At 42.1% G+C, this 26,569-nt stretch overlaps 1 protein-coding gene across 2 annotated transcripts in view; it reads left to right on the top strand.

The window, feature by feature from the left end:
- Nucleotides 1–13,146: 13,146 nt before the first annotated feature.
- Nucleotides 13,147–26,569, top strand: part of NT5C2 (5'-nucleotidase, cytosolic II) — an 88,127-nt gene continuing 74,704 nt past the window's right edge. The window contains exons 1-2 of one of the 2 annotated variants that reach the window (XM_041742486.1): nucleotides 13,147–13,223; nucleotides 22,265–22,389. In XM_041742486.1, the coding sequence (XP_041598420.1) occupies nucleotides 22,289–22,389 (101 nt within the window). In that variant the 5' untranslated portion in view covers nucleotides 13,147–13,223; nucleotides 22,265–22,288. The remainder of the gene's footprint in view (nucleotides 13,224–22,264; nucleotides 22,390–26,569) is intronic. The other variant, XM_041742487.1, reaches the window with a different exon arrangement.

A 26,569-nucleotide genomic window follows, 5' to 3' on the forward strand; every position in this document is an offset into this window, starting at 1 on the left:
TCCAGGCAGGGAGCCCGACGTGGGACTCAATCCCGGGTCTCCAGAATCAGGCCCTGGATTGAAGGCAGCATTAAACCACTGAGCCACCTGGGCTGCCCCTGTTTGTTTTTAAAGCTCATCTTCCCCAAGCATTCAGAAAGGTCCAAGAGGGCCAAGACCCATGTCTCTATTGAGGAGGGTCAGGCACAAGGTCAGAGCTCACCTAGTATTTCTGAAGAAATGTCGATGCTCCTTAGTCTTACATGGATGTCCTGTCTCTCAGGTTGGACTAGACATTTCTAGTTAGACTAACACTTTCTGATTGTCTCCTTGCTTACTGCCTGTGCTGTCACGAATCATGGTAAGTGCTGACCTGATGCTATTAGAAAAAGAAGGATGAAAAACAGAGACATCTGAGATGGCTGATTGGATCTAAAGCTGAACACTTCCTGGGAGGAAGATTTTTGGGCAGCAGGAAGCTGAGTCTAGGCCCCAGGCCAGGGTGTTGAGCAATGTTTGCATTGCTCTGAAAGCTGCTGACCTGTGTATGCTGCTTACATTCTGGGTGACTCAAGGTTTACTGTATTCTGGGGGAAAATCATGTAAATCAGAGGGGTAGGACAGCCATGTGGGTACTGGGCAGGCAGTTTGGTGAAAGGACACCTAGTGCCACAGTAGGACAGCCTCTCTGGCGAAGCACTCACTGCCCAGGCCTTTCAGCTAATGCCAAGTTAGAGACCCCAAGCAAGCCACTTAAGGCTCCTCATTGCTTCCTCAGGCTCCCCAGTCTTCTGTTAGAAGGTTCTTTCATAGTTGGTATGGTTTGTCTTTCTCCAGAAAGTCATTAAGCCAAATGTCCTGCCCTTTACCTTTCTTTTGCAATTAAAAAAATTAATTTCTAGTTATAAAAACACTACATGAATACATTTATCTTCAGAAACAGTAAAACTAGGAGTGTCTAGGTGGCTCAGTTGGTTAAGCGTCTGACTTGATTTCGGCTCAGGTCATGATCTTAGTTAGGAGGGTCATGAGATCGAGTCCCACCCCCGGCTGGGTACTGGGCATGGAGCCCGCTTAAAATTATCTCCCTCTTCCTCTGCCTCTCAACACATGTGCTCTCTCTCTCTCTCTCTCTCAAACAAACAACAACAACAACAAAAAACAAACCAAAAAACAAAAACAAAACGCAGTAAAACCAAGCTAAACTCCCTTTATCCTCAGTCTTGACCGTTTATCCCATCTTCAGAGATAGCTTTTGGAGGAGGGGTATAACTTCTGATTAGAGTTTGGCATGTCACCTTATAGTCTTTTAAATCTTTTAAAAATCTTTTACAAATGTAATGTGTGATTATCTTAGTTTGGGCTGCTATAACAGTATACCAGAGACTTGGTAGCCTATAAACAGTAGAAATTTCTTCCAGTTCTAGAGGCTGGGAAGTCCAAGAGCAAGGCACCAGTAGATTTGGTGAAGGCCTGTTTCCTGATTCAGAGACAGTTGTCTTCTTGTTGTCTGTAAGGACAGAGTGGAATGGGTAGGAAGGCTTCTGGGATCTCTTTTATAAAGGCACTCCTTACATTTATCAGGGCCCTGCCCTCATGACCTAATTACCTTTCAAAGGCCACACCTCAATATACCATCACATTGGGCATTAGGTTTCACATATGAATTTAGAATTTGTCTATAGCAGCGTTAATAAGAAATAATGATATTTATGTCTGTATTTTAACATTTTATTTTGAAAATAATTTTAGATTTACAGAAGAGTTGCAAAGTGTTTTAACATTTTATTTTGAAGTAATTTTAGTTTTTTAAAAAAGATTTTATTTATTTCTTCATGAGAGAAACAGAGAAAGAGAGAGAGGCAGAGACACAGGCAGAGGGAGAAGCAGGCCCCATGTAGGGAGCCCGATGTGGGACTCAGTTCCCGGTCTCCAGGTTATGCCCTGGACTGAAGGCGGCGCTAAACCGCTGAGCCACCCAGGCTGCCCCAGGTCTAGTATTTTGTAGAATACTCCTTAATTTGAGTTTGTCTGATGATTTTTTTAAAAAAGATTTTATCTATTTATTCATAGACACAGAGAGAGAGAGGCAGAGACACAGGGAGAGGGAGAAGCAGGCTCCATGCAAGGAGCCCGACGTGGGACCCGATCTCGGGTCTCCAGAATCACACCCCAGGCTGCAGGCGGCGCCAAACCGCTGCGCCACCAGGGCTGCCCTGTCTGATGATTTTTTTTTTTTTTTGTCTGATGAGTTTTCAGGGTTAGACAGAAGGTAAGCATTTTGAGAAAGATTTTTAAAAAATATATCAATTATATATAATTTACATATTATATTTATACTACAACTTTTTACATTCAACTATATGATTTTTTTTTAAAGAGGGAGCAAGTAGGGGGAGAGGCAGAGGAAGAAGAGAGAATCTTTTAAAAATGTTTTTATTTAAATTCAATTAATATAAAAAAAATTCAATTAATATATAGTGTATTATTGGTTTCAGAGGTAGAGATCAGTGACTCATCAGTCTTATATAATATTCAATGTTCATTACATCATGTGCTCTTCTTAATAAGAGAATCTTAAGCAGGCTCCACATCCAGCACCAAGCCTGAGGTAGGACTCAATCTTAGGACCCTATAATCATGACCTGAGCCTAAATCAAGAGTTAGATGCCTAATGGACTGAACCACCTAGGTACCCCTCAACTATATGATTTTGAGATAGATCTATATTAATGTATAGATTAAAGTCACTTCTTTTAAATTCTCTACAGAATTGCATTATGAGTATTGTGCATTTTATATAGCCATTCCCCTTTTGGTGGGCACTGACTCTAAAGTTTCTTTATTATCAATATCATAGTAATTATCATGTATACACTTCCATATGTACATGGAGTTATGGTATATAACTAGAAGTGACATGCTAAGACATGGATTTTTTTTTTAAGATTTATTTTATTATTTATTTATTTATTCATTCATGAGAGACACAGAGAGAGAGAGAGGCAGAGACACAGGCAGAGGGAGAAGCAGGCTCCATGCAAGAGCCCAATGTGGGACTTGATCCTGGCACTCCAGGATCATGCTCTGAGCCCAAGGCAGACTCTTAACTGCTGAGCCACCCAGGTATCCCAAAACATGGATTTAATAGATGTCCTATTTGCTCTCTAAAGTGGCTGTGCCAATTTATATTCTTTTGATATTATGAAGATTGAAAATTATTGTCAATCTCAGTTTTAATTTCTATTTCCCTGGTTACTACTGAGATTGCATTTTTTGTGTGCTTATTAGCAATTTTTATTTCCTTTTCTGTGAACTGCCAATTTATATTATTTGCCCATTTTTCTAAATTTTTTTTCTTATTTGTTAAGAGTCCTTTGTATGTTCCAGATACAAATCTTTGTTTTATATATTATAAATGTTTTCTTTGTTATTTCTTGTTTATTTCCCAGTTTTTTAAAAAAAATTTATTTATTTATCATAGTCACACACAGAGAGAGAGGCAGAGACATAGGCAGAGGGTGAAGCAGGCTCCATGCACCGGGAGCCTGACGTGGGATTCAATCCCCGGTCTCCAGGATCACACCCTGGGCCAAAGGCAGGCGCTAAACCGCTGCGCCACCCAGGGATCCCTATTTTCCAGTTTTTATTTAATTTTAATTTTTAAAAATATTTTATTTATTTATTCATGAGAGACACACAGAGAGACAGAGACATAGGCAGAGGGAGAAGCAGGCTCCCTGGACGGAGCCTGATGCAGAACTCGATTTCAGGACTCTAGGATCATGACCTGAGCCAAAGGCAGACACTCAACCACAAGCCAGCCAGGTTCCCGCATTTCCCAATTTTTAAAAAAAGATTTATTTATTTTTATTTAGGATAGACACAGAGAGAAAGAGGCAGAGACACAGGAGGAGAGAGAAGCAGGCTCCACCCCAGCAGCCCGACGTGGGACTCGATCCCAGGACCTCGGGATCGTGCCTTGGGCCAAAGGCAGGCGCCAAACCGCCAAGCCACCCAGGGATCCCCCATTTCCCAATTTTTAATGTTATTACATGTCTCTGATTTTTTTTTTAAGATTTTATTTATTCATGAGAGACACAGGCAGAGGGAGAAGCAGGCTCCATGCAGGGAGCCCAATGTGGGACTCGATTCTGGGTCTTCAGGATCAGGTCCTGGGCTGAAGGTGGTGCTAAACCGCTGAGCCACCCGGGATGCCTGATTTTTTTTTTTTTTTAAAGAGGAAAAAATTTATATTTAGATTTATAGCTGGCTGGACTCAGTTTAGATGATCCCAATTTTGTTGGCAACATCCAAAGCATCATAGTCAGGAGCCAGTCGAACATATGCTTTCTTCTCTCCATCAGGCCTGATCAAGGTGTTGACCTTGGCCACATCAATGTCATAGAGCTCCTTCACAGCCTGTTTGATCTGGTGCTTATTGGCCTTGACATCCACAATGAACACAGTGTGTTGTTGTCTTCTATTTTCTTCATGGCTGACTCAGTAGTCAGGGGGAACTTGATGATGGCATAGTGATCAAACTTGTTTCTCCTGGGGGCGCTCTTTCGAGGACATTTGAGCTGCCTTCAGAGATGAATGGTCTTGGGTGGTCGGAATGTAGGTGACTTACGGAAATTTTTTTTGTGACTTTGCACACCTTTCAGCACCTCTTTCTTAGCTTTCCAAGCCTTTGCTTTGGCTTCAGCTTTGGGAAGGGCAGGGGCTTCCTTCTTCGCCTTTGGTGCCATCTTCCACGTATCTCTGATTTTTGAAAAAAATTTTCTGACTTTTTGGAAACAAAGTTCTTGATTATAAAAGTAGTATAGGGATCTCTGGGTGGCGCAGCGGTTTGGCGCCTGCCTTTGGCCCAGGGAGCGATCCTGGAGACCCGGGATCGAATCCCACGTCAGGCTCCCAGTGCATGGAGCCTGCTTCTCCCTCTGCCTGTGTCTCTGCCTCTCTCTCTCTCTCTCTCTGTGTGTGTGTGTGACTATCAAAAAATTAAAAAAAAAGAAAAAGAAAATCTGGAAAATTTATAGAGAGGTATAAAGAGGGAAAGAAACCTTGAATCTTATCACTGAGAAAAAAAAGCACTACTAACATATTCAATTACATATTTCCTGTTAGTCTTTTGTGTGTGTGTACATGCATTTTTCTTTTCTCATTGAGATTATACATATACATACATTGAGATTATACATATTATTTGCTTAGTGGCATGGTCTTTAGACACAAACCCTAAACTTTTTCCAAAAGCACTTGGTTGAAAGGTGGCATTAGACTAACTTTCAACTTCTATTCCTTTTACTCACATACCCTGAAAAAGCTAGTAGGTGAGAGGCCCAAGCCTGTCCTCAGCGGACCTTAATTGAAGTTGGCTCAAAAGCCACAAAAGAAAAAAAAAACACAAAACACAAGAGGGCAGCCCAGGTGGTTCAGCGGTTTAGCGCTGCCTTTGGCCCAGGGCGTGATCCTGGAGTCTTGGGATTGAGTCCCACGTCGGGCTCCCTGCATGGAGCCTGCTCCTCCCTCTGCCTGTGTCTCTGCCTCTCTCTCTCTCTGTCTCTCATGAATAAATAAATAAAATCTTAAAAAAAAAACACACACACACACAAAAGAGATAGAAATCGCTCCAGCAGAACACTTATTTAAAAGTCTTGGAGGGGGGATCCCTGGGTGGTGCAGCAGTTTAGCGCCTGCCTTTGGCCCAGGGCGCCATCCTGGAGACCCGGGATCGAATCCCACGTCGGGCTCCCGGTGCATGGAGCCTGCTTCTCCCTCTGCCTGTGTCTCTGCTTCTCTCTCTCTCTCTCTGTGACTATCATAAATAAATAAAAAAAATTAAAAAAAAATTTAAAAAAAATTAAAAAAAAAATAAGTCTTGGAGGGGGATGCCTGGGTGGCTCAGTGGTTGAGCATCTACCTTTGGCTCAGGGCTTGATCCTGAGGGTCCTGGGCCTGGGATCGAGTTGTGCATCGGGCTCCTTGCAGGGGCCCTGCTTCTCCCTCTGCCTATGTCTTGGCCTCTCACTGTGCCTCTCATGAATAAATAAAATTAAAAAAAAATAAAAGTCTTGGAGTTTTAGTTGAAGGCAAGTTCTATGAGTCAATAGTGTGGGTGCCATGAACTTTATTGCCTGAATGGAAGTCCTGCAAAGAGGAAGTTAGGGTACTGCTTTGCTCTTGATGGTACTACAAACATTTGGTTCTATTTTGGGTGATATACTCTAAAGGAGCCACATTCTAACCTACTAGGCACATGAAGACAATGAGGACAAAGACTTTCCCTTCTCCAGTAATGGGAGACACCGGTCTAGAATAACAGAGAACCTGGGGCAGAAATCTTCAAATGTCTATAAAGTAGAAGGTCAAAGAGAAATTAGACCTGTTTGTTCTCTGAGGCTCCCAAGGGGGAGGACGTGGGCCAGAGAGTGGATGTTTCAGAAACACTTTCTAACTGGTCTAAGAGCTGCCAAAAGGGAGGAATGCCTTGCTCTGGAAATAGTGGGCTTTTGTCACTGGGGAGTCTAACGACTTGGTTATGGTGGGGGGTCGATATAACTAATATTTATTGAGTGCTGTGTGCCAAGGCTGTGCCGAGGACTTTCCCTCTATTATTTCATCCTGTGACACCCTATGAGGTAGGTACTATTGTTATCTGTTCCTGTATTGTGGATGAGGGAACTTGGTACAGTGAGGTCATGTAACTTGCCCAAGGTCACACAATTTTTAAGTGGTGGACCTGGAATTCCAACCCATTCTGACGAACTGCAAAGCTGAGATTCAAGCCTGTGCTTATGGGGTATGGGGGTCTGGACTAGAGGGGCTCTGGGGTCCGTTTGACTAGAAGATTCAGTGTTTGGGGGAAAAAGGGTGCCCCATCCCCCTAAGGAAAAGCGTCAGAGTGTAGGACTGGGCAAGGTAAGGTGGTCCAGGGCCTTGCAGCAAGGCCAAGGGATGGAGACCGAAAAGACACGTAAGGGCCGTGAGCGTGCGTTATCCCACGGCTCGGCCACAGCTCCTGTGCTGTCGTGGGCCTCTCAAACCCACGCTAGGGCCTGAGGCACAAGCCCGCGTGGGGGCTCCTCTCCGGCAGCGCGGCTAGGGAGCGTCGCGGCGGCCGGGTTCTGCGGCGGAGCTGGGGAAGGAACAGCGCACCGGTCCCTGGCCGGGCGCGAGCTGGGGGCGGTGCCGGGGCGGCGGGGGCGGGGAAGGCGCGCGCCGAGGCGGCTGCGGCAGTTGCGCGCTGGGATTGCTGCCGTGCGGCGGGTCGGTGAGTGCGGCGGGACCCGCGGGAGGGCGGGAGGGAGCGGCCGAGCGAGCGAGCGAGCGAGCGCGCGACTGGGGTCGGGGGGCCGCCGCCTGCCCCGGGCCCTGCCCCGGCCCTGCCCCGGCCGCTGCCCCTGCCCCTGCCCGCCCGGGCCGCTGCGCTCCTCGGGCCCTTCTCCATCGCGGCGCCCGCGGCCTCGGCCCCTCGGCCCCGCGGCCCCGCACGGCCCCCCCCCGCCCCGCCTCGGAGCCGCCCGAGCCTCCGCGCCGCGGCGACGCCCCCAGCCCCACGTCACGCCCGCGCCATTGTTTCCCCGCCGCCGGCTCGCCGGGCCCGCCTTCCCCGCGGAGCGCGGCCCTCCGTCGGTCTCTGTGGAGCCGCGAGCGCCGTGTCCTGTTCCCTCGCTGTTCCCACGCGGGAGGCAGCCCCCCCGCCCCAGGCGGGCGCTTCTTTGCCCGGTCGTGCCTAGTTTCCCCGGCCGGCGCGGGCGTCCTTCCGCCTCTCGAGGGCCTCCGCCGCCTGCGCCTTCCGGGTGCGCCTCGAGGAGCGAGCGAGCCGCGGTGCTCGGAGGCGCCGTCCCAGCCGCAGGAAATGCCAGCTTGGTACCCGCGTCCAGTCGGGTCCTTCGCAGCACTTCCTGGAAAGCGCCCGTCGAGTCGCAAGCCGCCGCAGCCGTGCTCGTTATTCCCTAACGGCTCCGAGTCGGGCAGCTGTCGGTGGCGGCCGGTTCCTTTCCTTCCCGGGGACCCTCGAGGCTGCGGAGCGCTGAGGGCGCGATGCAGCTGGGAGGCCCGAGCCCTGACGTGTAAGCATGTGGCGTCCGAGGGCTTGACGCTAGTAGGCCCCAGCCTTTAGAAGCAGCAGGTAGAGCTCGCTGCCCCGTGCTGCCCGGTGCTGCCCGTGGCGGGGCCGCTAGGTTCGAGGGATGCGTGGTCGCGCGCAGGGCTCCGCAGTGACTAGTCACCTTTATAGGCTCGTGTGCGTGCGCACGCGTATGCGTGTCCCGGTGCAGACGGCCTCTTAATTGAGCTGTACTTGTTTTGTAATGTCTGCACATCGTTAAATTTGCCTCTGAAGACAGCGGATGCAAATTATGCTAACTGTAACCTGAAAGGAAGAATGTTGAGACAGAACCGTTTACCATGGAAACTTGATGTGATTGAGGTCTTTTTTTTTTTTTTTTTTTTTTTGATATTTACCAGGACATTTTGCCTTCTTAATTTTACTTAAGTAGGCTTCATGCCCAAGGTTGGACTCCCAGCTCACATCCCTGGGATCAAGAGGTGCATGCTCTACCACTGAGCCAGCTAGGAGCCCCTACTGGGACACTTTTCAACAATGGTTGGAATTTATCCAGATGAAGATATCCAGGCCTGTAGAAGTTCAGTAAAACGCAGCTAGTTAGTAATTAAAATCAGAACTCCACATGGTGGGCTGATGCTAGCACACACAGACTTTATTTCTGAAATACATTTCTTTTGCATTATTAGCCAACACAATTTCAGCTCTTATAGGTTTCTGCATTTATTCTCACTAACCTAGAATCTGGATTTTAGAATTTAATAATCAGTCTGTAAAATGAGAGGGCTGAAGGAGATGTACTGCAAAATTTCTTTCAGTTCTAAGATTTGATTCTATTGCATGAAAATGTACAATTAGCTACAAGTTTCCAAAAATTTATAATTGTAGGAAGATTTATATATAGAGATAGTTACTTAGGGTATCTGCAGGCCTTTCTGTGCATCAGAAGTATCTTCTTAAAGCCAAATTACAGTGGAATGTTAAGAGGAGGGATGTCCATTCACCTGTCTCTAGGCTGTTTTTGCTGTTTCATGGGAGAAAGAAAGCACTTAAAACATATTTTTTTAAAAAAATTATTTATTCATGAGTGACCCACAGAGAGAGAGAGAGAGAGAGATAGAGGCAGAGACCAGGCAGAGGGTGAAGCAGGCTCCATGCAGGGAGCCCAACGTAGGACTCCATCCCAGGTCTCCAGGATCACACCCTGGGCCGAAGGCGGCGCTAAACCACTGAGCCACCGGGGCTGCCCTGTTTTATTTTTTTATTATTTTTAAAGATTTTTAAAATTTATTTATTCATGAGAGACACAGAAAGAGGCAGAGACACAGGCAGAGGGAGAACCAGGCTCCATACAGGAAGCCCAATGTGGGACTCGATCCCAGGTCTCCAGGACCATGCCCTGGGCTGAAGACGGCACTAAACTGCTGAGCCACCTGGCCTGCCCTGTTTTTTTCAAATTTAATTTAATTTCATTATTTTTTAATTAAGATTTTATTTATTTATTCATGAGATGCACAGAGAAAGAGGCAGAGACATAGGCAGAGGGAGAAGCAGGCTCCTTGCAGGGAGCCTGACATGGGACTTGATCCCCGGTCTCCAGGATCACACCCTGGGCTGAAGGCGGCGCTAAACAACTGAGCTACCCTGGCAGCCCTGTTTTTTTTTTTTTTTAATACAGCTTTTTATCGCTTAGTTTTTTAAGCAGAGATAAATATGATAAAAGCTTACCAATGAAATAGCAAAAGAACAAAAAACAAACCCCAACTTTATCATACTATTTATGATGATGTTTTCCAATTTAAGCATAGTTTTTATGTAGCTTTAAAAAAAAAAAAAAGATTTTATTTATTCGTGAGAGACACGCACAGAGAGAGAGGCAAAGATACAGCCAGAAGGAGAAACAGGCTCCTCGCAGAAAGCCCAATGTGGGACTTGATCCTGGGATTCCAGGATCACACCCTGAGCTAAAGGCAGACGTTCAACCGCTGAGCCACCCAGGCATCCTTTTTTATGTAGTTTCAATTGCTATGTACATACTGGTGGGTTTATTTTCTTTTAAGATTTGATTTATTCATTTGAGAAGAGCACACAAGCAGGGTGTTGGGGGAGAGGGAGAAGCAGACTCCCCACAGAGCAGGGAGCCTGATTTGGGGACTCCATCCCAGGACCCTGGGATCCTGACCTGAGCCGAAAGCAGATGCCCAACCGATTCAGCCACCCAGGCACCCCTGCTACATACATACTATTTTTAATTTTCATTTACCCACATTTCTGGGATGTCCATGTGTCTAAAGAATTCATCTACTTTTCATTTGTAGAGACTCTAACATGCTTTTAGACCCAGTAGTCAACAATACTTGGCATACAGGCTCTCAGTAAATTTTTGTTGAAGAAGTGTAGTATTATGAGCCACTTAGACAACATTTGTGAACACAAAACATTAAATGTCACAGGGCATATGTTAGGTGACATTTGAGCAATAAAGACAGTCAATAAGGCATGAGATAGCATCACATTATGTTTGAGGACCTAGTTTTTGGAGTCTGGGTTTGAAACTTGTCTTGCAACTTATCATCCAGGGAACCTTGGAGAACTTAGCCTCGCTTAGTTTCTCTCACTATGAAAAAGGGGAAAATATAAGAAATTTCACAGGGTTGTGTGGATTGAATAGGATAATTTCATTGAGGCAATACTGGCATACATTTAAGTTCTCTATAAATATTAGCTATTACTGCTTGTTTGTTTTTTTGAAGACTTTATTCATGAGAGTTAGAGAGAGAGAGAGGCAGAGGCAGAGGGAGAAGCAGGCTCCATGCAGGAAGCCTGACATGGGACTTGATCCTGGGACTCCAGGATCACACCCGGGGCTGCAGGCGGCGCTAAACCGCTGCGCCAGGGGGCTGCCAGAGAGAAGAGAATCTTGAGTAGACTCCCTGCTGAGCATGATCCTGATGCGGAGCTTCATCTCCGGAGCCTGAGATGATTACCTGAGCTGAAAGCAAGAGTCAGACGCTCAATGGACTGAGCCACTCAGGTGCCCCTAAAAGTTCTTTGCTTTAGGGAAGTTGATTGCAAATTGTTGTGGATTACTAAGCTTCTGTCATTTGACACAGTAAATCTTACATGACCTTTTATTATTTGAAATTTGATTGAATTCTATGATTGGTTACCAGAGTTTGCAGTGGCAGTTCGTTTGTTATTTCTTTCTTTCTTTTTCTTTTTTTTAACATTTATTTATTTATTCATGAGAGACAGAGAGAGAAGAGAGAGAGAGAGAGAGAGAGGCAGAGACACAGGCAGAGGGAGAAGCAGGCTCCTCGCAGGGAGCCCAATACAGGACTCGATTCTGGAACCCGGGATCACTGTCTGAGCCAAAGGCAGATGCTCAACCACTGAGCCACCCAGGCATCTCTTGTTATTTCTTTCTTAAATGGAAAACAACTTTAGCAACAAGTTAATAAAAGGCAATAAAAATAGCAGAATTACCAGCAGAGAAACAAAACTGTCCCCTTTGAGGTGGAATACAGAATCAGAAGGATTAAATTGAATTGGAGAATGTTGAATTACTTGTTTCTACCGTGTATATGCATGTGTGTGTGTGTGTGTGTTTGTGTGTGTTTTAAGTAGGCTCCAGCCTAGCTTGGAGCCCAGTGCAGGGCTTGAACTCACAACCCTGATATCAAGACCTGAGCTGAGATTAAGAGTTGGATACTTAGGGATGCCTGGGTGGCTCAGTGGTTGAGTGTCTGTCTTCAGCTCAGGGTGTGATCCCAGGATCTGGGATCTAGTCCCCCTGCAGGGAGCCTCCTTTCAACCTCTTCTATGTCTCTGCCTCTCTCTCTGTGTCTCTCATGAATAAATAAATAAAATCTTAAAAAAAAGAATTGGACACTTAACCGACTGAACCACCCAGGAGCCCTTCTTTTGTGTGTATCTTTATTGGGAAACATTGTCAAGAGTGTGAGATAGAAAAGCCTGCTATGTCAGGGTCTGCTTGGAAAGAGAAGACTGAAATCTGGTGCCTGAAATTTAATGGACAAAACAAAAGAATAGGGATCCCTGGCTGGCTCAGCTGTTTAGCGCCTGCCTTTGACACAGGGTGTGATCCTGGAGACCCGGGTTTGAGTTCCACATCGGGCTCCCTGCATGGAGCCTGCTTCTCCCTCTGCCTGTGTCTCTGCCTCTCTCTCTGCCTCTCTCATGAATAAATAAATAAAATCTTAAAAAAAAAAAAGAATATATATGTTTTGTTGGGAATTAGTATATTTCCACTTCAGACATTCAGTAGATTATATGTTTTGAAAGCTTCTTGGTTCAGTGTAATGGGGTTTCTTTAATGTTAAAATTTATTTTAAAATATGAAATATTTTTATATTTCAAATATCTTCAGGGATCCCTGGGTGGCTCAGTGGTTTAGTGCCTCCCTTTGGCCCAGGGCATGATCCTGGAGTCCTGGGATCGAGTCCCACATCGGGCTCCCTGAATGGAGCCTGCTTTTCCCTCTGCCTGTGTCTCTGCCTCTCTCTCTCTCTTTCTGTGTGTCTTTCAGGAATGAATAAATAAATGAAATCTTAAAAAAAATATATCTTCAGATACACAGAAAATCATGTAATGATCACCTTATAGACCATCATATTTATATATTTTTCTATATTTTTAAATTTTTATTTTATTTGTTTTTAAAGATTTTATTTATTCATGAGAGACAGAGAGAGAGAGAGAGGCAGAGACACAGGCAGAGGGAGAAGTAGGCTCCATGCAGGGAGCCTGATGTGGGACTTGATCCCAGGACCCCAGGATCATGCTCTGAGCCAAAGGCAGATGCTCAGCCACTGAGCCACCCAGGTGCCCCCCCTCCCTTTTTAAAGATTTTATTTATTTATTCATGACAGACACACACAGAGAGAGGCAGAGACTCAGGTAGAAGGAGTAACAGGCTCCATGCAGGGAGCCCAATGTGGGACTCAATCCCAGAACTCCAGGATCACACACTGAGCCGAAGGCAGACACTCAAACGCTGAGCCACCCAGGCATCCCTTTTTTTCTATTTTCTAATTGTGTGGTCTCTTTTTTCAATATATGTTTTTCAGAGGGATAAAAATTACAGATACAGCCGAGGCCTATATGAATCCTTACTGATCCTGTTTCCCTTTCTTGCCCTCTTACAGAGGTAAACACGGTCATGAATTCAATAATTATCATTCCCTTTGCATTTTTTTTACTTTTACTAATATGTATATATCCATAAAAGTATGTAAATTCTTGCTTAATATATTATACATATGATTTTGCAGTGGTTTCTTTTTTGTTAAACATTTTTTTAAACGATTATTAATTGAGAGGAGCAAGAGAGCAGGAGCAGGGGTAGGAGGGTTGGGAGAGGGGGAGGCATACTTCCCACTGAGCAGGGAGCCTTGGGGCTAGATCCCAGGACCCTGAGATCATGACTTAAGTTAAAGGCAGATACTTAACTGAGCCACTCAGGTGCCCAAAAATGAACTTTACAGTTCACTCATAAATTGGGCACTCATAAACTGCGTTTAGTTGCTGTATCTCTTTAATTACTTTTAATTCACAGCAGGTCCATCTTTTTGTTTGTTTTTATAATACTGATGTATTTGAAGAGTGCAGGCCAGTTGTTTTATAGAACAAAACTATAATAAAAGTTATATGAATGTACTTTTTCAAAGTATCTTCTTGTTCCGTCCTCACCCTTCTTGTGATGACATGAGCTGATAAAAATGTCTATGTAATGAGATGAAGTGAAATAAATGGCATAGGTATTGTCACGTAACCTTAAGCTACTATCGACCTTCTGACTATATGGTAGAAGGAGGATCATCTGCTTCTGGGAACTGCAGTTGACCATGGGTAACTGAAACCATGGAAAGGGCAACCGTGGATAAGGGGGACTACTGTTGTACATTGTGCAGAGGCTGCAAGTGTTAAACATTGTGCGCTCTAGCATTATAAATAATAATTTATTAAGCACTACGTGTCAGCCATTGTTCTTTAGCACCTTGCACTTATTAATGTATTGAATCCTTGCCCCACGTTGGACCATTTTGGTGTGGAAGAAACTGGAGTGTGGAATTTGTTCAGTCATAGAGCTAATTAGTGTTGGGCCAGGTTTTGAGTCCAGACAGTGTGGCTCTAGAATCTTCATCACAAGTATAATTCTATGACCTTGGTCAAATTATTTAACTCCAATACACTGTTTTCGTCTTTGTATAACAAAGATAATAGCAGCTAACTCATACGGTTGTGAGAAGTCAGATAAAATATGTACAGTGCTTAAAATATGAAAAAAGTGAACACTTAGTGTTAGCTGTTATGTTAGTGTTATTAAGGCATTGAACTTACATATATCCCTGGATTTTTACCAAAGAAGCAGACTAATCCATAAATGTGAATTTATAAACCAAAAAGTGGAAATACTGTGGTGATTATTTCTGAATTTCTGATTTTTATTATTATTTTTTGGTATTTTGTGAGGTGAAAGATAATAGGTAAAACAAAGTTGAATGGTGAGCCAGAAACTTAGTCAGTAAAATAATTAGTTCATTTTGAAATCAAACAGATTTTTTGTACCTCCTTTATGAAAGAATATTCAAGAATCATTACTGAAAGTATGACGCATTATATATTGGCTGAATGTAAAAACTGTTACACTTAGTTACCTTTATGCTTTTGAAAGACCATAGTTAATTTTAGCAATATTTTGAATAAATACATGACATACTACATATCCTCAAAATGTTTTCTTTAGGGGCGCCTGAGTGGTGGCTTAAAGTGTCTGCCTTCACCTCAGGTCACCATCCTAGGGTGGGCTCCCTGCTCAGCATGGAACCTGCTTCTCCCTCTTCTGTTCCCCCTGCTTGTGCTCACTCCCTGTCAAATAAATATATGAAATCTTAAAAAAAATGTTTTCTTTACATGCTTGTTCTTTGTGTCAATAACCATGCTATTGTTGAAGGTCTGGTATTACTCAGAACATTCAGAGGCAACCTTCATATGCTGATGTAGAACAAATATATATAGTATTCAGTGTGATATGGCTGAGGTAACAATTTTAGGAGTAGCAGCAGTAGAATATTGAGAACATAACAAAATTCAGGTCTCTGTATGTTTAGGAACCTTAGGAACATATGGATTAAATTTGTATTTTCCAGTTAGTTTCAGACTAGAGTTGGAGCATATTATTGCTTGGAGAAAAACAAATTGTCAAGGCAACAGGTACTGCATTTCTCACTTGACAAGATCTCTTCTCAGTTTTGTTATTTTCCATCAGAGAACAAGGAACCTTTTGTTCCAAGGCCTGATGTCGAAATGTTAGCAAAATATTACGGTAATGAAGCCAAGAATCTCTTGCGTTTCTGAACCAAAAGTAAGATTTCACAAAGACTCATTTAGAGCATTAGAAGGAACTTGTGCAATATTCTTGCATTTTCAGGCTTACACAAGAATTGCTTCTAAAAAGCAAAGACCTCCAAGTCTAGAGGTTTAGGAGTTCCGTTTGTTTCTGCCTATATATATCAAATCTGTTGAACTGGCTTTATAGCAGCAAACAAAACAAATCTCACCGTTATGGAGCTTACATTTTAGAGAAAAGGTCTGACTGTCAAAATACATCATGTCTGAAAGTGTTAATGTGCAAAAAGAGAAAAAGGAGGGTAAGAAGATAGCAAGTAATATGTGTAGACAGGTAAGTGTGAGTTTATTAGTTGGAATTTGTTAGCTGTATCACTTGTGTGAAGTATGAATGCTGGCCTTTTACAGGAATGTATAGTATAACTGAGGGCAAATGATAGAACTGTGAATGAAACTAATGGAATGAAAAATGAACAAAAAACTGTCATGAACTATTCAAAAGGCAGAGGTAAAAAACATTTAACAGTTCACATACAACAGTTTTAAGGAGTCTTTTTGGGGAAAATTGACTACTTCATCTTAAAATTTTTTTTTTTATCTTAAAATATTTTATGTGATTATTTTCTTCCATGAATTTTATGATTAGAGGAAATAAAAGTTACAAAAATACTTCCAAAGCTAAAGTTTGTTTCAAAGTGCTGTTCTTGGAATTAGAGGTGACACTATTGTCAGGAAGGAAGAATTTTCTTTGCCCTTCAAAGTCCTACCTGGACTAAGAAACAAATTGCCATGAGGCAGTTTAACAAGAGAAGATCAGATTTAATAGCATACATAGGGGGAATCCACACAGCAATGGAAATTCAGAGACAGGCAACATGATGCTTGTGTGACCTGAGGAGAGAGTTAGGGGCCTGAGGATACAAAGGGTAGAAATAGACCATTAGAGGGAAGGTGAGAGGTAATGGTTGGAAAACAAAGATTGCCTCATGTAGGTCAGTGTCTTAGGTAAGGGATTTCCGTTAATAGCTTTCTTCTTGGTATAAACAGGCACTTGAGGGAGAGGTAAAGAGCTTTTCCTGAATCTGCTGTGTTGTAAATACTTTTTTTTTATAATTTTTATTTATTTATGATAGTCACAGAGAGAGAGAGAGGGGGGCAGAGACACAGGCAGAGGGAGAAGCAGGCTCCATGCACCGGGAGCCCGACGTGGGATTCGATCCCGGGTCTCCAGGATCGCGCCCTGGGCCAAAGGCAGGCGCCAAACCGCTGCGCCACCCATGGATCCCCTAAATACTTTTTAACTCAAAATAATGTTAATGCCAAAGTGGCCCCGTCTAGGGGTAGCTTGCCCTTGGCCCCGTTGCTGTTAACTATAAATACAGTGATTTAGATTTTCATTAGTGTTGTTAGATTAATTAATCTAAACTTGGATTTGACTTCCCTCCCTTGTTTTCTAGAGAGTGTATTTGTAAGTTTGTTTGTGGTCATGTTACAGAGGTGACGCTAAGCCATACACAATGTTTAAAATAACTGACCACTATACTTTCTTACTTTACTTGCTGGTTGGTCAAGGAATAGGGTTGTCAAGGACTGTGTATAAAATGTGCCTACTTACCAAACAGATGCCCACAGTGGAGAGTTATGCCCACAGGGTTGCAGTAGAGAAGAAGCCTCTGCCTTTCTGTCAGCACCAGTTGGTAGAGGTGACTATACAGATGTGCATTTTCCTTTTGGTAGAAATGGTCCACATCACTAACTGGTAAGGCTTATTGTCTACTTAGTATTGTCAGTATTCTTCTGGTTCAACATATCTATAGTTCATATATAACCTGTATTAACTATATAGATTGTACATTTAAAGCTGTTAACCAAGTTGTCAGAACAGAAAAGTGAAAACAAGGTCACATGAGAAATATTTTGTCTTTTGTATCATAACAAAGGAAATACTTTTATGTTTTTTAAAAATTGAGAGAGAGCATGCTCTCAAGCAGGGGGAGGGGCAGTGGGAGACGGAGAAGCAGACCCCACTGAGCAGGGAGCCCGATGTAGGGCTCCATCCCAGGACCCCAGGATCATGACCTGAGCCAAAGGCAGATGCTCAACAACTGAGCCACCCAGGTGCCCCTATAATAAAGTAATTTTATACTTTACACATGTGTGTGCACACACATTCACAAATATAGTGTGCCTACTTGGTATAGTACCAGGCCATACAGATGGAGGATGTAGCTTTAACTCTTCTTTTTCTGTAAACTAGTTTATTTTTTTTTATTTTTATTTTTTAAAGATTTTATTTATTTATTCATAGAGACACACACAGAGAGACAGAGAGAGAGGCAGAGACACAAGCAGAGGGAGAAGCAGGCTCCATGCAGGGAGTCCAACATGGGACTGGGTCCTGGGTCCCCAGGATCACCCCAGGCTACAGGCCGTGCCAAACTGCTGCGCCACTGGGGCTGCCCCGTAAACCAGTTTAATATGTGTAATGAACAACTAAAGTTGTATTTATGAAGATTAAAATAAATTCAGACTGGTGAGAAAATTTGAAGACACCATTCAAAATTATCCTTTTCATTCAAGTTTCAGAGCAGTGTTCAGTGTCCTTAGAATGGTTAATTATAAAACTTAGAAATGTCAAGTTTGCTTTTTAAAAAAAATATTTTATTTATTTATTCATGAGAGACACAGAGAGAAGCAGAGACCTGGGCAGAGGGAGAAGCAGGCTCCATGCAGGGAGCTCGATGTGGGACTCAACCCCAGGATTCTAGTATCATGCCCTGAGCCAAAGGCAGACATTCAACCACTGAGCCACTCAGGCATCCCTAGAAATGTCAAGTTTTATATTTAAAACAGAATAAATTCCAGTGAAGTTTAGTCAGATGCTGAGAGTTCATATTTAGTACCGCTATCATTACCCTATTATCTATATTGACATTCCATTGAAAAATGACTATTTGATTCAATATGCAGTATATAACACTTTGCCAGATAGACTTGTGCTACACAGTGTTTATAAGTGCTACTTCTTTCCAAGTGGATTACTGATGTGATCTGAAACATTTAAAAGGGTTTTGCTAATCAGGTTTACCCTACAGTTTCGGTTACTCTTTGCTTCCTGTTTTTAGCAGTTGCCTGGAGCTGTTAAGGCAGCTGGTTTCCCTTTTTTGGGGGGGAGGGTGAATTAGTGTTGAAAGGAACGGAGTATGTTTTACCTGTGAAATATTTTTGAAGTGTAAAAAAACTACAGTATTTCAGATGCTTGAAAGTTCATTTGTTACTCTTAAGGTACAAGTACTTTGCAGACTGTATATTTTAAATTGAAACAATTTTCTAATTGTACCATGTTGTTTGAAAGGAATTAAAATTTGAACTTTTTATTCAGTATTATTTATTGCTATACCTTACTGAAAGAAACTACTCTTAAGCTTGACACTGTAATTAGGTGGCAAATGAAATATTTACCTACTTTTTGGAAATTTGTCTTTTTTTAAAAAAAAGACTTTATTTGGGGACACCTGGGTGGCTCAGTGGTTGGGCGTCTGCCTTCGGCCCAGGGCGTGATCCTGGAGTCCCGGGATCGAGTCCCACATCGGGCTCTCTGCATGGAGCCTGCTTCTCTCTCTGCCTCTGTCTCTGCCTCTCTCTGTGTGTGTCTCTCTTGAATGAATAAATCAAATCTTAAAAAAAAAAAAATCTTAAAGGCTTAAGTTCACCAGGATGCTAATAAAGTCTGTTTAAAAAAAAAAAGACTGGGATCCCTGGGTGGCGCAGCGGTTTGGCGCCTGCCTTTGGCCCAGGGCGCGATCCTGGAGACCCAGGATCGAATCCCACATCAGGCTCCCAGTGCATGGAGCCTGCTTCTCCCTCTGCCTGTGTCTCTGCCTCTTTCTCTCTCTCTCTCTCTGTGACTATCATAAAATAAAAAAAAAAAAAAAAAAAATTTAAAAAAAAATTAAAAAAAAAAGACTTTATTTGACAGAATGAGAGAGCAAAAGCAGGGAGAGGGAGAAGCAGACTCCCCACTGAGCAGGGAGCCCAACACACATGGGATCCTGGGATCATAACCTGAGCCAAAGGCAAAAAACACCTAACCGACTGAGGCACCCAGGTGCCCCCACCCCTTTTGGCCAGATTATAAAGCATCCTTATCTTTAATTTTAATATTACTATGAAAACTAGTTAAGCATTAGGTTGATTCTGTGTATATAGTTCAAAAGTCTGTCGTATAATGTTATGATATGTTAGGTAAGATCATAGTAAAATTGTCATAAGATGAATTGTTTGAAGATGATTTAAGAAAATCTTACCCCCTTCATTTAACTGTAAAGACCTCATGGCAGGTTTTATCCCATATTAGTCATAATTTGATTATTTAATAATCATTTATGTTTACATTTGAGTTAAAGTTTTATGTTATCTTTGCTGAGAGTCTATAACTTGAATTTTTAAAATAAGATGTATTTTATTTAGTCCATGAATGACCCAAGAAAGTGCTTTGAATTTTTCCTACAGATAATTTGGAGAAAGTAATAAAAGATTAAAATACGTGGGGGAAATCTTTTCTTAGTGTAATTACTACCTCTGATTTTTAAGGAAAGACTTAAAAAAAAGTTTCTTTGAGATATAAATACATACCATTAACTGCACATATTTAGAGTGTACAGTAAGTTTTGACATATATACACTAGTGAAACAATCACCATAATTAAGATAATGAACATATCCCTCCCCCAAATTTTCCTGGGTCCCTCTTTGCCTTATTACTTCCCTCTAGGCAACCACTGATCTTCTGTCACTATAGATTAGTTTGCATTTCTAGAATTTTATGTCAATAAAATATAGTATGCAGTCGTGTCTGATTTATTCACGTCATCAGTAGTTCATTCCTTTTTATTGCATAGTAGTATTCCATTGTATGGATGTACTACAGTTTATCCATTTACCTGCTAATAGACATTTGGATTATTTTTAGTTTATGGCTATTACAAAGAAAGCTTCTATGAATATTTGTGTGTAAATCTTTGCCTGACTATATGCTTTCATTTCTCTTGGGTAATTATGTAGGAGTGGAAAGATTGGGACATAAAGTAGCTATATGTTTATTTAAAGAAATAGAAAACTTTTCCAAAGTGCTTGTACCATTTTTATAGTCTTACCAAAGGTGTTTTAGAGTTCTAGTAGCTCTATTTCCTCACCAAGTTTGTTATGGCCAGTCTTTTTTTTTTTTTTTTTTTAACTTTTGTGTTTCTTTTTTTTTTTTTTTTTAATTTTTTTAAATTTATTTATGATAGTCACAGAGAGAGAGAGAGAGGCAGAGATACAGGCAGAGGGAGAAGCAGGCTCCATGCACCGGGAGCCTGACGTGGGATTCGATCCCGAGTCTCCAGGATCGCGCCCTGGGCCAAAGGCAGGCGCCAAACCGCTGCGCCACCCAGGGATCCCTCTTTTTTTTTTTTTTTTTTTAAAGATTTTATTTATTTATTCATGAGAGACACAGAGAGAGAGAGTCAGAGACACAGGCAGAGGGAGAAGCAGACTCCATGCAGGGAGCCCGATGTGGGACTCGATCGGGGTCTCCAGGATCAGGCCCTGCCCTGGGCCGGAGTAGGCGCTAAACCGCTGAGCCACCGGGGCTGCCCTGTTATGGCCAGTCTTCTTCTTTTATTTATTTATTTATTTATTCGAGAGAGAGAGACATAGGCAGAGGGAGAAGCAGGCTCCATGCAGAGAGCCTGATGTGGGACTCCATCCAGGGTCTCCAGGATCACGCCCTGGGCTGCAGGCGGCGCTAAACCGCTGCGCCACCGGGGCTGCCCTGTTATGGCCAATCTTTTAAAAATGTTAAACATTCTAGGGCAACCTCAGTGGCTTAGTGGTTTAGCCCTGCCTTCAGCCTAGGTAGGGTGTGATCCTGGAGCCCTGGGATCGAGTCCCACGTAAGGCTCCCAGCATGGAGCCTGCTTCTCCCTCTGCCTCCCTCTGCCTGCCTCTCTCTCTCTCTCTCTCTCTCTAATAAATAAATAAAAAATCTTAAAAAAAAAAAGTTAAACATTCTAACAGGTATGTAGTGGAATCTTATTGTGGTGGTAATTTTCATTTTCCTCGTGAATAAATAATCTTTAAAAGAATTTCTCTCTCCTGCCTCATCACACTCCCACACTTACACACTCTCTCTAAAATATGTATATATTTATATATTTTTATATAAACTGACACTTCATCAATAAAGATATTCAGATGGCAAATAAGTACATGAAATGATGCTCAAATCATTTATCATGAGAGACACAGAAAGAGGGACAGAGACCTAGGCAGGGGGAGAAGCAGGCTCCCCACATGGAGCCTGATGTGGGAATTGATCTCCTAACCTGGGATTATGCCCTGAGCCGAAGGCAAACACTCAACTGCTGGGCCACCCAGGTGTCCGGAAAGAGTGAGAATTTTTTTTTTTTTTTTAAGATTTTCTTTATTTATTCATGAGAGACACACAGAGAGAGAGGCACAGACACAGGCAGAGGGATAAGCAGGCTCCATGCAGGGAGCCTTATGTGGAGTCTCCAGGACCACACCCTGGGCTGAAGGCGGTGCTAAACCGCTGAGCCACCTAAGCTGCCCATGGAGCGAGAATCTTAAGCAGGCTCCATGCTCAGCATGGTACCCAACACAGGGCTCGATCTCATGACCCAGAGATCATGACCTGAGCTGAAGTCAGATTCTTAACTGAGTTAAGGCCACCCAGATGCCTCTAGAGTTTTTCTAATTAAAAAAAAAAAAAAAAAAAATCCTAACAGTAAATAGATACCAATATTAAGCTACTAAATTACTGATTTTCTTTTCTAGAGTTCAGCATAAAATTGAAATAAAATGACAACCTCCTGGAGTGATCGGTTACAGAATGCAGCTGATATGCCTGCTAACATGGATAAACATTCCCTGAAAAAGTATCGACGAGAAGCCTATCATCGGTAAGTATTTTGTCTATTTAATCCTCAAAACATCTCTATAAAGTGGGCACATATTTATTTTACAGATGATGAAATTAATGTGTAAAGAAGTTAGGCAGTTTACATACAGCATATAGCTAGTTTGTGGTTCAATCCCAGTCTAGAGTTTTAGACTTTTTAAAAAGTATTTATTTAAATAATCTCTATACTGACCATGGCCTTGAACTCATGACCCAAAATCAAGAGTTGCAGGTTCTTCTGACTGAGCCAGCCAGGGGCCCCCAGAATCTAGACTTTTAACCATACTGCTGCCACTATGTTTTATATATATACATACATACATATATGTGTGTGTGTGTATACACACATACATATATATGTATGTTATATATATGTAATTATATATATGTACATATATAGATACATGTTTTTAAAGATTTTTATTTATTTATTCATAAGAGACACAGAGAAAGAGAGAGAGAGAGAGAGAGGGGCAGAGACAGGAGCAGGCTCCATGCAGGGAGCCTGATGTGGGACTTGATCCCAGGTCTCCAGGATCACACCCTGGGCTGAAGGTGGCGCTAAACCACTGAGCCAACCAGGGCTGCCCTGCCACTATGTTTTAAAAGGAAATTTGTTGTTTCTTATATCTACTAATAAAAATCCTTAACTGAAGAAAGTCTTCAGATGCTAGAAAATTGTACCTTAGTTAACAACAAGAATGAAATTCTTAATTCACGTTTGCCACAAACCAATTATAGTTTTAAGTAGATTTTTAAAATTATGTCTACTGGCTACTTTATTAAACTGAATGTGAGTAGTGCTGGATATTAGCAATAGGGGTGCCTGGCTGGCTCAGTTGGTTAAGCATCTGCCTTCAGCTCAGGTCATGATGCCATGATCCTGAGATCAATCCCTGTATTAGCAGGCATCTGGCTCAGCGGGGTATGGACTTCTCCCTCTCCCCCTCCTCTTCATTCCCCACCCCCACCCCCATTGTTTCCTCGGTCTCTTTCTCTCTAGCTTGCTCTGTCTCAAATAAATAAAAAAATCTTAAATAAAAAGACTTTAACATTTTCTCTAAATCATTTTTCCTTTAAGAGTTTAAAATGTAAGACAGCTGGGTTGCTCAGTCATTTAAGTGGCTGCCTCTGGGTTTTGGCTCAGGTCATGATCTCATGGCTAGTGACATTGAGGCCCAGGTCTCTGGCTCCATGCTCAGCAGGGAGTGTGCTTGAAGATTCTCTCTCCTTCCCCCCCCCCCAAATAAATCTTTATAAAACTTTTAGAATGTGAATATTTAAAATTTATTTGTTACCTTTTTAAAAAGATTTATCTATTTTTTTAGAGAGAGAGAATGAGCTGGGGGTAGGGGCAGAGAAAGGGGAAGCCGACTCCCCAGTGAGCCAGGAGCCCCATGCGGGCCTCAGTCCAAGGACCCTGGGATCATGACCTAAGCCTAAGGCAGATGCTTAACTGACTGAGGCCACCAGGTGCCCCTTATTTGTTACAATTAATCGATTATATTAAATGGCTGTTTCTGCCTAATCTTTAGTAGCTAAGATATGTGGAAGTAGGGTCTGCATTTAGAAATCATTTGGTTTTAGACAGAAATTAGAAGTTTACACTTTTTCATAAATTTTTTTTTTTTGTTGTTTAAATTTTTTATTTATTTATGATAGTCACAGAGAGAGAGAGAGAGGCAGAGACACAGGCGGAGGGAGAAGCAGGCTCCATGCACCGGGAGCCTGATGTGGGATTCGATCCCGGGTCTCCAGGATCGCGCCCTGGGCCAAAGGCAGGCGCCAAACCGCTGCGCCACCCAGGGATCCCCCACTTTTTCATAAATTAATAGGATGGAAAGACTTGGGCCCTTCTAGAACTATCTCTGCCTCCCGTGTTGGGAAAGCAAGGTGTAAGTAGAAACACTGATGTACTGGTAGTGCTAAAAAGTTGTATGGGAACTCCAGGAATCTACAACTCATAAATATTCATTTGTTTCTAAGTTAGAGGAAGGAGGAAATATTTAGGTGTTTTATACTTATACAATTATTTGTGTAGTCTTTATACTATATACATTTGGTTATGATGTAACATATTTATCAGTGGAAACAAGGACTAGAATTATGCAATGGAGATCATCTAGTACACATCAGGTGTCCTGATTGTATTTAATATGTCATAGTCTGAGTGCTTCTGACTCATTTAGAATGATATTTCCTGGAACATTTTAGACTGGCTCTGCACCTTACATTCTTCATATGGTAACGTGCAATCTACAATAATAGAAACAGTAGGAAAAAACCCCTTCAAGGATTTAAATTTTTAGATCATTTAAAACCTTTTTTTCTTTTTTTCTTATTGTGGTAAAGTATATATAATATAAATTTGCCACTTAACTGTTAAGTGTATACTTCAGTGGTATTAAGTCACAGTGTTGTGCAGCCATCACCAGTATCCATCCCCATGACTTCATTTTATACAATTAATACTATAACTATTAAACAATAAGTCCCTGTTCTTCCCTCTCCCAGCCCTGGCAACCAACTACCATTATACTGTCTTTATAATTTTTACTACTCTAAGTACTTCATATAAGTGGAATCATACAGTATTTGTCTTTTTGTGACAGACTTATATCACCATAATGTTCTCAAGGTTAATCCATATTGTAGCATATTGCAGAATTTCCTTTTATTTTTATTTTTTTTAAGATTTTATTTATTTATTCATGACAGAGAGAGAGAGAGAGAGAGAGAGAGAGAGAGAGAGGCAGAGACAGAGACAGAGGGAGAGGGAGAGAAGCAGGTTCCATGCAGGGAGCCCGACACGGGACTCAATCCCGGGTCTCCAGGATCACACCCTGGGCCAAAGGCTGTGCCAAACCGCTGGGCCACTGGGGCTGCCCAGAATTTCCTTTTAATGTAAAATTTGGGTTCTTGAATTCTTGCTTTTGTTAATTAAAATTTTTTATTTATTTTTATTTTTTTAAGGAATTTATTTATTCATTCATGAGAGACACAGAGAGAGACAGAGACACAGGCAGAGGGAGAAGCAGGCTCCATCAGGGAGCCTGATGTGGAACTCGATCCTGGGACTCTGGGATCATGCCCTGAGCCAAAGGCAGATGCTCAACTGCTGAGCCACCCAGGCATCCCAATTAAAAAATTTTAATAGAAACCATTTAAAAGGAATTTATTTTCATTTTCTAGTTAAGTCAGTTTGTAGAATATTCTGTTTCCAGGGCTTTTTATTAAAGACATTTATTGGAGTTGGTAATTTATCATTGGTTAAATTAGGCAGATTATGATGATCATTTGTCATGTACATTGTATGTGATGCTTTGGAATTCCCTTTTTAGAAGAAGCTAAATATTTTTAGTTAAGTAAATAAACTTTAACTTCTGGCTTTTTTCTTGCTAATATTAGTCTTTTAAAAATAATGGTCATGAGTCATTATTAAGAAACTGGTCTTTAGAATGTGACTGTTGTTCTTCTTCCATTTCCTTATTATGATTGTTGAGTCTTCTAGGGTGAGGATAATCATCAGGCCAAACCCTTCATTGAAATAGTTTTGCTGTATGGTCAGAAGATAGGCTGAGTTGCTCAGATGTTACAGTGGCTTGAAGGAGGCAAGTTAGTTAACTTCTTAAATAGTTTCTTGTTTAACACCTAGAATCTTACAGTGATCAGAATAGATCAGAATTTGTATCTACCAAATCCAACAATGGAACAATTAGATTTTTCATCTGCTCTCCATGTTTGTGATCAGGATGCTGAAGTCAGGTATTTGGTTTTTTTCTTTTTAAATTTTGATGATTTTGGTATAGAAGAATTTCTGTAAGTGAATTGGTTCTTTCTATATGAACACAGCTTATGAATTCAGCAGTAGTTTTTGTTATGTTGAACTGAAATTTGATAAATAATTGGGCTTGTGAATTTTTGGTTAAGCAGTTCTTTGCCTTATTTTTTTTTTTAAGATTTTATTTTATTTATTCATGAGAGACACAGAGAGAGAAGCAGAGACATACACAGAGGGAGAAGCAGGCTCCCTGCAAGGAGCCTGATGTGGGACTCGATCCTGGATCCCGGGATTATGCCCTGAGCCTAAGGCAGATGCTCAACAGCTGAGCCACCCGGGCATCCCCCTTTGCCTTATTTTATAAGACATTGCAACCACTTTGCTCTGAAGTTCTTTATAT

This window comes from Vulpes lagopus, chromosome 2, assembly GCF_018345385.1.
Source record: "Vulpes lagopus strain Blue_001 chromosome 2, ASM1834538v1, whole genome shotgun sequence".
Classification (NCBI taxonomy): Eukaryota; Metazoa; Chordata; class Mammalia; order Carnivora; family Canidae; genus Vulpes; species Vulpes lagopus.